The 14232-nt window shown below is 35.7% G+C and overlaps 8 protein-coding genes across 8 annotated transcripts; 4 read left to right on the forward strand and 4 right to left on the reverse strand. All coding sequences in view use genetic code 12, as the record gives it.

Moving 5' to 3' along the window:
- Positions 1–313: 313 nt before the first annotated feature.
- On the reverse strand, positions 314–748 carry DAD1 (Dad1p; the record flags this gene model as incomplete). Its single annotated transcript, XM_049408673.1, has 1 exon — positions 314–748. The coding sequence occupies one exon, from the start codon at positions 746–748 to the stop codon at positions 314–316; it is 435 nt and encodes a 144-aa protein (XP_049262032.1).
- Positions 749–2247: 1499 nt separating this feature from the next.
- J8A68_004689 (uncharacterized protein) lies at positions 2248–4140 on the forward strand (the record flags this gene model as incomplete). Its single annotated transcript, XM_049408674.1, has 1 exon — positions 2248–4140. One exon carries the CDS (start codon positions 2248–2250, stop codon positions 4138–4140), a length of 1893 nt encoding a protein of 630 aa, XP_049262033.1.
- A 74-nt stretch (positions 4141–4214) lies between these two features.
- DIM1 (putative dimethyladenosine transferase) lies at positions 4215–5192 on the reverse strand (the record flags this gene model as incomplete). The annotated part of the gene is made up of 1 exon (XM_049408675.1): positions 4215–5192. One exon carries the CDS (start codon positions 5190–5192, stop codon positions 4215–4217), a length of 978 nt encoding a protein of 325 aa, XP_049262034.1.
- A 425-nt stretch (positions 5193–5617) lies between these two features.
- KAR9 (Kar9p) lies at positions 5618–7876 on the forward strand (the record flags this gene model as incomplete). The annotated part of the gene is made up of 1 exon (XM_049408676.1): positions 5618–7876. One exon carries the CDS (start codon positions 5618–5620, stop codon positions 7874–7876), a length of 2259 nt encoding a protein of 752 aa, XP_049262035.1.
- Positions 7877–8012: 136 nt separating this feature from the next.
- On the reverse strand, positions 8013–8498 carry J8A68_004692 (uncharacterized protein; the record flags this gene model as incomplete). The annotated part of the gene is made up of 1 exon (XM_049408677.1): positions 8013–8498. The coding sequence occupies one exon, from the start codon at positions 8496–8498 to the stop codon at positions 8013–8015; it is 486 nt and encodes a 161-aa protein (XP_049262036.1).
- A 248-nt stretch (positions 8499–8746) lies between these two features.
- Positions 8747–10351, forward strand: AGM1 (phosphoacetylglucosamine mutase; the record flags this gene model as incomplete). Its single annotated transcript, XM_049408678.1, has 1 exon — positions 8747–10351. The coding sequence occupies one exon, from the start codon at positions 8747–8749 to the stop codon at positions 10349–10351; it is 1605 nt and encodes a 534-aa protein (XP_049262037.1).
- Positions 10352–11357: 1006 nt separating this feature from the next.
- On the reverse strand, positions 11358–12065 carry J8A68_004694 (uncharacterized protein; the record flags this gene model as incomplete). The annotated part of the gene is made up of 1 exon (XM_049408679.1): positions 11358–12065. One exon carries the CDS (start codon positions 12063–12065, stop codon positions 11358–11360), a length of 708 nt encoding a protein of 235 aa, XP_049262038.1.
- A 386-nt stretch (positions 12066–12451) lies between these two features.
- J8A68_004695 (MEC1) lies at positions 12452–13032 on the forward strand (the record flags this gene model as incomplete). Its single annotated transcript, XM_049408682.1, has 2 exons — positions 12452–12463; positions 12655–13032. 2 exons carry the CDS (start codon positions 12452–12454, stop codon positions 13030–13032), a joined length of 390 nt encoding a protein of 129 aa, XP_049262039.1.
- Between the last annotated feature and the right edge of the window lie 1200 nt (positions 13033–14232).

Below are 14232 nucleotides of genomic sequence, written 5' to 3' on the forward strand. Positions count from 1 at the left end.
AGAGAGGAAGAGGAATACTAATGAAGAGACGTTCTTTTAGGTGTGTCTTTATTAATATTTTTTTTAAGTAAGTTTTTGTTTTTGCTCTACAATGTTTTTTATAATTTATAAAAATTTTCTATATTTTTAAATTGTTAGATATATATTATATATATAGTAGTTTATAACATTGTTTGAATTAATATATATATTATAAAACAAATTGAGTTTTTGTAGTTTACATATCTCTACTGAGATTGGCGGGGCAATCAGGTACGCGAAAGAAGCTAATATATTTATATGAACTAATCTATGTAAGTGCTATACATCTCTATTAATTCCTTTGTCGAGGTGGAATAGGTACCGGAGAGAACTCTGAGGAAGGTTCCACACGACGTTCTTGCAAATCTCGTTCCGGCGTTGATTGTCGTTGTTCTTCCTCTTCCCGTTGTTTCTGTTGACTACTACTTCCAATCACTTCAGCAGTAAAATCAGCCAGCTGTGCTTTCATCTGTTTCATTTCCTCAACACCATCATAAAGGATCTTCCAGGTCTTACCTACGTCATCAAATTCTTTGCCTACTTGTACGGAATCATTAAGAGATCTATTGAGATTATCGAGATTGTATACAACTGTGGATAAATTGTTTGATATTTCTTGGATTAAAAGATCTCGTTGTTTGAGAAAGTATGTGTTTGCTTTCTGCGAAGTAGATTGTTCTTGTTGTTCTCTTTGGCGTCGTTGTGCTGATGATTGTGGATTTGACATGATGTGTGTGGGATTAGTGTGTTGAAGCTTTTAGTCTCTAGTCTCTAGTGAAATTTGTTTGTTTATTGATTTAATTCAATGATTTTTTTCTTGTGAGTTCAAATCTCAGATTGTTGCCAAAGATTCCAATTGAGCGGCTTGTTCGTAATGACATCCACAACCAGCATAATATAAGGATCAATAATGGGAAACGGTGTAATGAAAGATGACAACGCCAACAATAACTAAAAACTTTTTTACATGGAAAACAGCTGCAAAGAAGAACAGGAAACTAAATTGACAATCAGAGAAATAAATCAAATCATTCACGACTCAAGCTTACAATATAGCCAACAGGAGTATCCAAGCTTGAGAATCAAACGCAACAAACCTGACAGTTCGTTCAAATTTGGATCCAACACTTAAACCCCGAATCTCAATAATTTGAACGAACTCTCAGATTTGTTGCGTTTGAATCTCAACCCTTTGATACTCCTGTTGGCTATAGTCGTAAGTTTGAGTTGTGAATGATTTGATTTTTTTGTTGAGATACATGCTAATGCAAGACTTCTTGTATGGATAGTTATGTGTTGGGAATGTGAGTTAAAATATTGGCTAAAATTGTGAGTTCACTAAATAAAAATAGTTTGAAAATTGCCACCGTACAAATCTGACAATAATAATATATTTATAGTTATTAGTCGTCAAAAGTTTTGCAAGTCGCGTCAATTTGTATCTACAAGTTTCGCCAGTGATTCTACTATAGTCGTGTAAATTTCAAAGTATTTCATTAAATATCATACGAGCAAAGTAGACGCACATACAAGTCTTACAGAATCTATATAGAGAGACATTCTAACAGACATTCACAATTTAAAAGCTACATAGATCTTTCTTATCGTATATGAGGTGTCTTGCATCCTCTTGTATTTTTAGATAATTTAGCTACCCATACGAAGATTTCAATTTCATTGTCAGGTATAGCTTCCTTCCAACTTCCAACTGACGCTATTTCTAATATCAACTCTGATCTGATAAGTTGAACTCGCAAATTTCTTGTATACGCAAGTAAAGGGTCATTCCAAGACATATTATCTTAGTGGAACATTCAATACCAGAAGAGGTGTTTCCGCATAGCTGTAGTTTTATTACTAACCTAAGAATATTTAGGGTCAGATATCAAAATCTGTGTGACACAACTTTATGGTTTTTTTTTGCAACCAATTCTTTAATAAAAAGTTCAGAGAAACAAGTTCAAGTCATTTTAAGAGAGAAACCCATCTCGTTTTGAAGCAATGGTGTCTTCTGATAGGGCTTACCTTACTAGTCATATATTGATAGAGAGAGCTTCAGGTTGTCGTAGGTACATATACTCAAATTTTGTTACACCAAGGCTTGTTGTTCCATCCAGTTTTTCAGAATCTCATACCATGCAGGAAAAAAGTTTTTCAATTCAGATCTGATTCTTTTGAATATTTCATTCTTTTTCTCTTGTTATAAAAACCATTGATTAACACAGCATGGCCAAGAAAGATAAGAAATCAAAAGAAGCAAAGAAGGCACGTGCTGCCGAAAAGCAAAAGAAAGCTTCCACCAAAGCAGAATCAAAATCCAAAAAAATTGCAAAGAAACTCGGAGAAGATGATGACGATGATCAAGACATCGATGCCATCTTAGAACAATATGCCAAAGAACAAGAAGAATTCACCGAAGTGAAAATCGAAATCTGCAACCGACCCCTGAGAAGATTAAACCCAAGTATGGTTGCAAATCCACTTCATGGAAAACGTGAATTGATATTATTCGGAGGTGAACATAATGATGGAAGTGTATCTCATTTCTATAATGAATTATACACCTATTCCACCGATAATCATACTTGGAGAAAAATCATCTCCAAAAATACCCCACTTCCTCGATCTTCCCACGCCATGTGTGCTCACCCTTCAGGGGTTATATTAATGTTTGGTGGGGAATTCTCCTCGCCAAAACAATCAACATTTTATCATTATGGGGATACATGGATCCTAGATGCTGAATCCAAAGAATGGGCCAAAATTGATCAAAAGAAGGGTCCATCGGCAAGATCAGGTCATAGATTAGCCATTTGGAAAAATTTCATTATCATGCATGGGGGATTCCGTGATTTGGGTACCCTGAGTACATATTTGAATGATGTTTGGTTGTTTGATGTTAGTGATTATAAATGGACCCAAGTTGAATTCCCACCCAATCATCCTATTCCTGATGCAAGATCAGGTCATTCATTATTGTCCTGTGCCGATGGAGCGGTTGTATATGGGGGATATTGTAAAGTGAAAGCCAAGAAGGGTTTACAAAAGGGAAAAGTGTTGACTGATTCTTGGTTATTGAAGATGAAACAGGATCCTAGTGGGATTAGGTTTGAAAGAAGGAGAAAACAGGGTTTTGTTCCAAGTCCAAGAGTTGGATGTTCGTTGGTATATCATAAAAATAGAGGGATTTTATTTGGTGGGGTTTATGATTTTGAAGAAAGTGAAGAACAATTAGATTCTGAATTTTATAATAGTTTATATTCTTACCATATTGAAAATAATAGATGGTATAATTTAAGTCTTAAGAATCCAAGAAAGAAGAAAACCGAACAAGTTAAAGAAAAGACCCGTGATGAAGATTTGGAAGATATTTTGAATTCCATTTTGGCAAAAGCAAATTTGAAAGACGAAGACGATGATGAAGATGATGATGAGCAAATTGATTTGAATCAATTGAGTTTAGAAGATGATGAGGCTGATGACCGGGTTGAATATCCTGTTATGAACCAACTACCACATCCAAGATTTAATGCAACTACATGTGTAGTTGATGATACTTTATACATCTACGGTGGGATCTTTGAAAGAGGAGAAACTGAATTCAATTTAGATTCAATGTATGCCATTGATTTAGGTAAATTAGATGGGGTTAAGGTACTTCGGGAAGATTTATCTGAGTTGGATAAAGCTGAAGCCAACTCTGACGAAGAAGAAGAGGACGAAGATGAGTATGAAGACGAAGACGAAGAGGAAGAAACTGCTGATACTAAGCTTGAAGTCGAAGAAGAGGAGGAGGAAGAACAAGAGGAAGAAGAGGAAGAGGCAGAAATGGAAGAAGAAGAATTCCCAGATCCAAGATCATGGTTACCTCATCCTAAACCATTTGAAAATTTACGTGCTTTTTATGTTCGTACTGGTGCACAATTCTTAGAATGGGCTATTTCAAGTAATAAATATGCTAGAGGGAAATATTTGAAAAAGGCTGCTTTTGATTTATGTGAAGAAAGATTCTGGGAAAGAAGAGAAGCTGTTTCTGTTGCTGAAGATAATTTGGAAGAATTGGGTGGAGTTGGAGAAGTGATTGAAAGAGATTTCTCCAAGACTACAAAGAGAAGATAGTAAATATAATATAGACCCGTAAAACTTTATTAAAAGAATTTTCTAATATACAACCTAGAAAGAAATGAAATGTTTTATGCAAAATGGATTCCAACTTGATGGAAAGCATATAATAACTTTAAGAAATCGGTTTGATCCATTTTGGAAGATCTCTTTTCGGCAAACCCAGTTTCATTCAACACATTGTCAATCTTTTGTTTAACAACATCAGTCAACGATGCTCTATCATCTACCATCATTGAATCACCTTCTTCAGCAGCCTGAGTTGCCAAATAAGTCTTATAATTCTTTTCTAAAATATCTATAACATTTGAAGATTTAAACCCAGCGGCAATAGTTTTATTCTTTCTCACAAAACAAATACGTAATAACCCATCCCATTCATTAAAGTCAATATTTGGTCTTGGATTCTTGATTTCAATTCTCACAACTGATGATTCCACTTGTGGAGGAGGACGGAAGTTATTCTTCCCCACCTTCATAATATGAGTGACGTTAGCCCACATTTGGACATTTGCTGACAATCTACAATACAATGCATCTCCCGGTCTTGCCAATAATCTCAATGCGAATTCTCGTTGAAACATCAATATAGATACTCTAGGAGGATTTGGTTGATTTAATAATTTAAACACCAAAGGACTGGAAATCTGATACGGAGTATTTGAAATACAAACATCAAAATATGGTAATTCAGTCTTCATGAAATCTCCCAACAAGATCTCGAGTTTCTTCTGTTGTGGAGTTCCATGAACTCTTTTGGTTAATTCTGCAGCCATACGAGGATCCATTTCTACTGCAATGACTTTTCTGGCTTGTTCGAGGATACGAACGGTTAAATTACCGGTACCGGGACCTACTTCCAATACGATATCACTAGGTTTGATACCGGCTTTGTCGACGATACCTTGGGCTACTAAAGGGTTCTTTAAGATATGTTGACCTAAATTGGTATTGAATTTGAAGACTGAGTTCAAATGCTTTTCGGCGGCAACTTTTGCTCCGGTTGGATTTGATGCAGTTGTGAACTTCTTATTAGCTGCTTTGCCCATATTTGATGTCTTTGTAGCTGGTAGGTATGATTTGAAATGAACTACTAGCTCATCGATTTGATTGATTTTATTTTTTTTCAATCAGAAAAGAAAAAAAAATTAAGCGATGTGATCGACGACATTCTGTAAATGTCGTTCGCTCTAAATGTCGTGCTTCTGAATTTGTTTCAGAATTTATTCGGTTGAAAGTTTAAATTTGTTTTGAGGTTTTAGAAACTTATGGTTTAATAAACTCCACTTTTTCCCATCGGGATTCTATCTATTTCTACCGAAATCGCTTGATCGTCTGCATCTTAAGTTTACTACCAATATATATCAAAGTCACCCACAAAAGATACGAACCACAATTGGCTATTCAATTGCAAAACCCTTGTTTCAGTAACCACAGAAACCTCACATAAAAACTTTGCAACAATAATGGAAATATGAATAGACGACTGATCCTACGAATACCAACAGCAAACCTATCGGATCTACTATCATCCGCTCCGAAGTTTTCCTTTTTTGACAAGTTAATTGATATCCCGGCACCACCGCCTTCCAGTTCAGCTTCTACAGGAAATCATAACAACTACAGCAGCAGCAACAACAACAATGTTATGATGAAGTTGGGACATCATGATATTTTCAAAATCAGCAAAATCGTGGAAGATATTCATTTATACCTAATTGACCTTTTACAGATCTTGCTGAATGTGTCCCAAGTTGGGAATATGCATGGATCTATGAATCTAGAATGGTATTTTGAAGGAAGTGAGCAAGTACTTGATTTATTGAGAAATATTGAGAGTATAGATTCAATAATATCGCAATTATTGGCAATTATTGAATCGAATGATCAATTGGAAGTGACAAATTTATTATTAAAGAAATTTGAAGAAGTTAGTGATGATTTATTGGAAGTTAAGAAATTCACAATTGTCTTAAAGAAGAATTTAGATATTGCAAAACAATATCACGAAATAAATCAAGGGATTATTAAATGCTTAACTCAAGAAATTGAGGATTGTATTAAATGTATATTCAAATTACGTGAAATGAAACTAACTAGTCCCAGAAGAGCTCTACCTAAATTCCAACTAAGTGAAATCATATCGAAAATGAGATTAAATGACATATCGGCCACTTCAACGGTATCAATACGATCAATTAGATTACCCACATTTAACGAGACCGATGAGAAATTATACAGCGAATATCTTGAAATCGAATCAAAGATAGGACCACTACGAATATCACTTCATGTTGTCCCTATCAAAATTGAAGAATTCAATACTATGTGTACAGGAAGAATATTTAATAAAGCCCGAGAAGAAGTTTTGAATAGTTATGAAAGGTTATTACAAAAATGGAATCACCTTCAACGAGAAATGAAATCTTTAAAACGAGAAAATCTCGATATTAAATGGAATGAAATCTTCCAATATTTAATGAATGAAATTATTAATAAATGTGATTGGATAATCGAAGAATTATCACCCTCAAAAAGTTCAGCATCTTCAGCTTCATCCACATCAACTAATTCATCTTCCATAACAGACGAAGTAGGAGTCGCCTATAAATTATGTTCAAATTCAATCACGCTCATAAACAAAGCCTTCAAAGAAGACGTCATCTCCGATCGGAGCTTATTAGATCTATTCAATGACGAACTCTTACCTAAATGGGAAGACGTCAATGAACTAATAGGACAAGCCAGAGGTTCATCATTTGCAGGCGCCACCCCGGCATCAGTAGCGCTTATGAAATCGCCCATAGCTTCAACCGGATTGAAGCTGTTCCGTACCGTCTCGAGGAATTCCGTGGATTTGACACTGGCGCAGCTATATCTGCAACCACAGCCGCAACTGCAACGTGAAAGTAAGTTGTTCAAGAATGGATTAGGGATAGATTTTGGGGTGGATGTCGAATCGATAAAATTCCCATTTAGTGTTGAGAAAAAGGATAGAGTTAAGGAACTTGGACTGATTAGATCTTCGGGTGGGAAAAGTGTACGAAATTCATTGTTGAATGTATTTGATGATATTGCATCGGAGTTGGAGGAGATTTCATTTGATGATTCTTTACGAATGGCAGGTTATGGTAACGGTAACGGCAATGGCGGCAATGGCGGTAGTGCAGGTGCCGGTACACGAGATGTTATGAAGTCTGAACAAAAGAGGGTTTCGTTTGATTTACAGACATATCTCAAACTTGTCCTAAGTTCAAGTGGGAATTTTGATTCTAGAATTCCGGAGATCTTTCCTAATTATATCCAATCGGGTTATCCCAAGATTGAGAAAAAGGTTGGTGGGATCTATGGAGCAAGTGGTATTCCTGAAATCAATCCAACTCATCCAGTATTCCAATCTCCAATAAAGAAGACCTTCCCGAGCTTTTTGGCGACAGATAATGAATCTACTTATTCATCTGAAAAGACTCACGTTGATCTTACTCCGCCAATGTCCAACCAGGCATTTCTTTCAAGCTTATCATTAAGTAATTCATCATTAGGTCTGATGGCAGCGCGACCGGCATCGTCACTTTTGAATGAGACTCAGACTCCAAATTTGTTGTTTGGAAGAAAATTGAATTATAATAGTACATCTCCTGAACGACCATTGTCATCATTAGGATCGAGATATGATGATGAACATTTGTTGCAATCGAAATCTGGTCCTATACGACGGCCCTCCTGGAAGTGAAGTTTTGTTTGAAAATTTCATTAAAATTCATTAAAATATAAATAGCAAGGGAGATATACAGGTTAGCGGTTTTATATACACATTAGTAGTAGCTCGTTATGTAGGGTAATACAAAAGTATGGGTTATTGATACTGTCTATTTCTCTGTAGTTGACGTAGTAGTACTGCTACTCTTCGGTGAGACTTTTTCTACAAATGGATCTTGGCCAAACAATTTAGTCAATATAGAACTTTGTTCCCTTTGTACAATTTCTTCTTCAGTAAAGTCACGAACTAGCTGTCCTTCTAGAATTTCACCCTTTTGAAGTTTTTTATGTGATCTACCTTGGAATCGATTAAATAATTCATAACTAGAGATTGCAAGCACTGGAATAGATAACAAGATCAAAAAGATAGCATTTGATCTTTGTTTAAGTTTAGGATCAGCGAGCTTCCATTCCGCTCTTCCAGTTTGTTTTAGATGATGTATGAATGGTGAATCTATAGTTCTGGCAGGGCCATTGGGGTCTGTTCTTGGAGGTGTTGGAGGTGGTGGTGTTATTTTGATAGTACTCCTACCTTCTTTATGGTGAAATGTTGGGTGTGGCGGTTGCTCTTGGTTGTTGTTACTTCCCCAGGGCATGATTCGTTTATAATATATACTTTTGGTTACTTTCTATGACTTGACAAGAAGAACTGGTTGGTGAAATGAATATCTCGTAAATTTTTTCAAAACTAAAAATAGAAAGTCGTGTACAATGATCAAATGTAACGTCTTTCTTGAATTTTTCAGATTTCAATTTCAACATTCAACTACCACATGGTTCTACTTTGAGTACACAGTATAAATAATACTATATAGTTATAGAATATTGAAGTCAGAATCTAACAATGTCACTCGAACAAACTTTATCAACCCAATTATCAAAGCATCCAAAACCACAAGGCTTAAAATTCACTTATGGTACAGCTGGATTCCGTACTAAAGCCGTAGACTTAGATTATGTCAATTATACAGTTGGGATTCTTGCCTCTCTCAGATCCAAATATCTCGGAGGTAAGACTGTTGGTGTCATGATCACTGCTTCTCACAACCCACCTGAAGATAACGGGGTTAAGGTTGTTGATCCTTTAGGATCAATGTTGGAAAGTTCTTGGGAGGCTTATGCTACCACATTGGCAAACTCAAGTCATGAAGAATTGTTAACCAATATTAATAAGCTCGTTGAAGAATTAAAGATTGATTTGGAAATTCAAGCCAAGATTGTGATTGCTAGAGACTCTAGAGAAAGTAGTGAACGTTTATCCAATGCTTCTATTGATGGATTTAAATCTGTTCCAAACACTACCTATCAAGATTATGGATTGTTTACTACACCTCAATTACATTATATCACTAGAACCTTGAACGATCCTAAGTTTGGTGAAGTCTCTGAAGAAGGGTATTATAAGAAAATGGCAGAATCATTCAAACAAATCTATAAACTTGCCGGAGGAAATGAAAAAATTGATATCACAATTGATTCTGCCAATGGGGTAGGTGCACCAAAAATCACCGAATTATTATCCAAATATTTATCAGAGGAAGTATCATTCAATGTTGTTAATGGAAACTATACCCATCCTGAATTATTAAATTTCCAATGTGGTGCTGATTTCGTGAAAACTGGTCAAAAATTACCCAAAAATGTTGAATCGCCAATCCCAAATAAATTATATGCATCCTTTGATGGTGACGCTGACAGATTGATCTGTTATTACATCGATCCTGAATTCAAATTATTGGATGGTGACAAATTATCCACCTTGATTGCATTATTCTTACAACAATTGTTTGAGAAGATCGACAGTAATAAATTATCCTTAAATATCGGGGTTGTTCAAACTGCTTATGCTAATGGATCATCGACCAAATATGTCGAAGATGTTTTAAAGATTCCTGTCCGTTGTACTCCAACTGGTGTCAAGCATTTACATCATGAAGCTGAAAACTTTGATATTGGTGTTTATTTCGAAGCCAATGGTCATGGTACTGTGATTTTCAACCCAGAAGCAGAAGCCAAGATTTTCAACTATAAACCAGATGAATCTAATTCTGAAGAAGTTAAGGCTATTAAAGTCTTACAAGAATTTAGTAAATTGATTAATCAAACTGTTGGAGATGCTATTTCTGATTTATTAGCTGTATTGATAATCGTTCATTACTTAAATTTAACTCCTGAAAGTTGGAATAAATCATATACTGACCTTCCTAACAAGTTGATTAAAGTAATTGTCCCAGATCGTACAATTTTCAAAACGACTAATGCAGAAAGAACATTGGTTGAACCAGTTGGTTTACAAGCTAAAATTGATCAATTGGTCGCATTGTATCCAAATGGTAGATCTTTTGTTAGGGCTTCCGGTACTGAAGACGCCGTAAGAGTCTATGCTGAAGCTGACACTAGATCAAATGTTGAAGCTTTATCTGCTGCTGTTGCTGAGTTGCTTAAATAGGCGATCTTGATTGGACAATTTGCCTGAGGGTTACCCGGAAGAGGTTTTTTTTTGCAGCCATATGCTAATATAGTACGAAAACTTTTATAGAGACATTCAAATAATTACTAATTTAATACTTCATGTAACTTATCTTAATCACTCATTAAAATTACTAATAGCTTAAGTGGTGAGTTTATCTGAAAGTTAGTTACTATGACTAATTAATAGAAGAACCTATAATCTCTACAGAAGACGCGTCGTTTGCAAAGTCTTACTTCAATTTCTCAATATCAGTATGTTCTCTATCAAAATCAATATCCTTTATACTGGTTTTCGGCATCCTTATGAATCAAGAACATCATAAACAGCAGGACTGATCAAGAACAACGCGTCCAAAACGAGAGAATTTCGCCCCCAGTGACCATAATTATAATTGAGAGATATAAATGATTGTTATGATGTGTGCCTACAGTTTTTTGGCTCAGAGCTCGTCAATTCCATAGATAAATATAGTGGCATATCATTACAGTGCTAAAAAATGCCGCTAGTCTATTTGATGGGGTGTTGAATGTCCCCATTGCTCATTTTCTCCTCTCTATATATAATTCCGATAATTATTTGCCAATGCTTAAACGGGTCAATATGTTAGGAATTGTCCAAAGTCCAGGATTGTTAAAATATTCCAGTCAAACCTAAGTTGAAACTCTTGCATGGAAGTCAATTTTTTGGTGAGACGAGACAACGCGATGTGTCGTCTGTAGTTAATAAGTTGCCTGAATATTCACAATTCCTGCCATTCGCGCTAAATCTATCTATTAGTGTCTTTATCATATTTATACACAAGCAAATCGAAAAAAATGATATGCAATTAGTCCCCATACGACACTCTCGGCCAATCTAATTGCCAATACCGTTTCATCTCATTCTATTATCAAAACCTCCCAAGCAGAAGAAATTTTATTCCTTTTCCAAGTGTCGAGATTGATCTCCTTTGAAAATCGATTGAATTGGCCATTTCTATGCCCTATTCCCCTCTATAATGAATCCGTTTGAACGTTCCTGGAGTTGTAAATTTTTTACCCAATTTCCATAATCCTCGTTTTAATTTTTTTGCTTTTGCTTCCAATTTCCTATACCATTCTTCATTACCACCAAACTCGGCCCCTGTTTTACCTTCATACACAATTGCATAACCCTGTTTCAACATCTCTGCAGAAACATCTTTCCTTCCCAACCAAGTCCAAATAGTAGCTCTCGCCACTACTCGTTTGTATTGATCAATTGAATATGGAGTTATAGTAACAAATCTTCCCAGAACATAGTTGCGTAACCACAACAATGCCTCTTCTGAAAATGGTTGTGCCGGATGTCCAAAATGTGCTCTTTCTGGAGCATCTACGCCACATAATCTGACCATCAATGTTTGATCTTTGAGACCTTTAATATCCTTGGGTATTTTACGTAACCATCCCCAACCTAACCAGAATCCACCTGGTGTATGATAGAATCTGAAATTGTCACCATCTCCTACTCGAGTGACAAATCCATATAATTTTGTTCTGTTTGTTATTATTGATTGGGAAATATCAAGGTAAGTTCTTACGCGCTTTACATAACGTTTATAGAATTTAATTGATAAGATTATTGATGTGGTTATTCCTGCAGATAATAATAATACTTTGGGATGCCATATGGAGATATCAGGATGTGGTGTTATTGGAACTGGAGGCATTTTTCGTGAAATTAGGAATGATAAAAATAGATGCTTAAACGATACATGGTGTATTTCTGGAATTTATTTTTTTGATTTGATTTGATTTTGGATCACAGCAAAATTTATTTTTTTGCTGTTTGTTAAAGTTTCATTAATTATGTCATTCAATTATAACATCAACGTACTTTAATATGTAACCGATGAATCATTTGTATTTGAAATATATTCTTGAATATTAAAATATTTAAGCCTTTTACGGTGATATTTAACGAAGTATATGAAACAGAATGACAAAGTTTCTAGGAATTGTCATCGACTAACATTTGAAATTATGATGAATCGCCCAGTTTTACACACTGATGAATCTAGTTAATGTGCGGGTAACATTTTGATGATAAAACCGTATGGGTAGCGCTGTAAAGTAATTCTCTTGTGTCTAAATAGAATTTTGCTAATGAAATGGGTAAAATATCCAATTTTTGAAACCAAACAAATATAATTCCGCTGACATTAATATAAGACTAGTGAAAGGTCTATCTGTTTCTTCTATTTCGAGTTCTATTGGATATATAAATATACGCTTTTATTCAAATGTGTTTTCAATTAGTTTTCTCTAGTTATCCCGGTGAGGTCAAATCTTGAAGTCAGAGTACCCAGTAACAACAACGTCGTCCATAATCGAGCGTTCCCCAAATCAGCTTCTATTACCTTTGATGGATTTGATGATAGTGTGAATATTTTCGTCTCCTTGCAAATGTCAAGGCAGGTTATAGTACGAGGATCAGACAGCAGAGCCTCTAGATTAATGTTGAAAAGAGATGATTCCCGTAAGGATGCGAAAGTAGCGGTATTCACTACTATGGTAAATAGAATCCTCCGCCAAAGCACCGAGGCCAGGAAAAGGAACTTGTATATTCCTAATTATGTTGTGATGCCGTTGGCCGAAGACAAGGGTGTTAACATTGGGGAGTGCGTCCAAGCCTAGACCTAAGCTTAAAATAGATTTAAAACTTAAAGTAGAAGACGATGATGCGGAGGGATGGGGAGACGGCTCGTAGTTTATAGAGGTGAGTCAAGTCGTATTGTATCAGTTTAATATATGAATATTTCTAAAGATGATAAAAAACAGGAAAGGGCAAGTCTTTAGAATTTGCAAAATGTAGATTTCTCGGAGGAGGTTTGCTAAGGCACAAAACTTCTGTTTATCTTGCGATTTAGATAGCGGCCGTGGCTCGTTAGTGATCGCCATTTCATTCTACAATAGTTCTATTGTGTAAACAGAACAATTGAAAGCCTGCTTTAGCAGCCACACAAAAGAGGAGACGCGCTTGTTTGCAGCAATTGTATTGCGCTTCTCAGTTCGGCTGGATGTCACAAAGAAACTGATATAGATACTGAGCCTCTATTACTTCCGGATAAGTGCGCGCAAAATAAGTTTCAAAATCTGAACTACGGTTCAACGTTGTCCCATCTCCATTGCATATTTTGGCGTGGATGCTTATCGCATCATCCGGCTTATCTGTGAGAAAATCGTGTTGCTCTTAGATGCGCTACGGGTAAAATGTCTTCTTGTAAAAGTGATAAAATTTGACTAATGGGAATAGCGTTGAAATAGACTTTGAAATTTATTAATTGATGTTCGCTTAAATTACTCTTGAGAAAATCTTCTTTCTAAGCGCATTGTTAACCCGAGTAGTCATGCATCCAAAGAACAATGGAGTGGATATCTATGTGAGAGTGGTACACAATTTAGATAACTTCCTACATGATGTATGCCTGTCTGAGTCGACCGGGTTTATAACAATCACACAGACAACCCTTGACTTTAATTCCTCGGGTTTTTTTGGGTTTTTTTCTTATTATGCAGACAAGGCAATTATGGCTGCAAACCTATGGTCTGTCCAATTGAGGGATGCAAGCCAAAATTATGGACCAATCAATAAGCCTAGTGTGGTGGTTCCTATAGCTTCGGGAAGTTAGGACAATTGGCTTGACCTTGAACTATCGTTAATTCTTGCTGCCTCAGAAATCAGAGTTGCAAGATGAGTCAAGTTTATGCATCCGGCTTTTGCCTTATTCCATCAATTTCAAGTTGCTACTATCAAAACCAATAATCCACTTTACTAGACAATTGTTCACAATTGGACGAATTAAGATAAATAAAGTTGTGGCTTGGGGTATCAGT

This window comes from Hemisphaericaspora subhashii (assembly GCF_019202705.1).
Source record: "Hemisphaericaspora subhashii strain CBS 10753 chromosome Unknown scaffold120, whole genome shotgun sequence".
Classification (NCBI taxonomy): domain Eukaryota; kingdom Fungi; phylum Ascomycota; class Pichiomycetes; order Serinales; family Debaryomycetaceae; genus Hemisphaericaspora; species Hemisphaericaspora subhashii.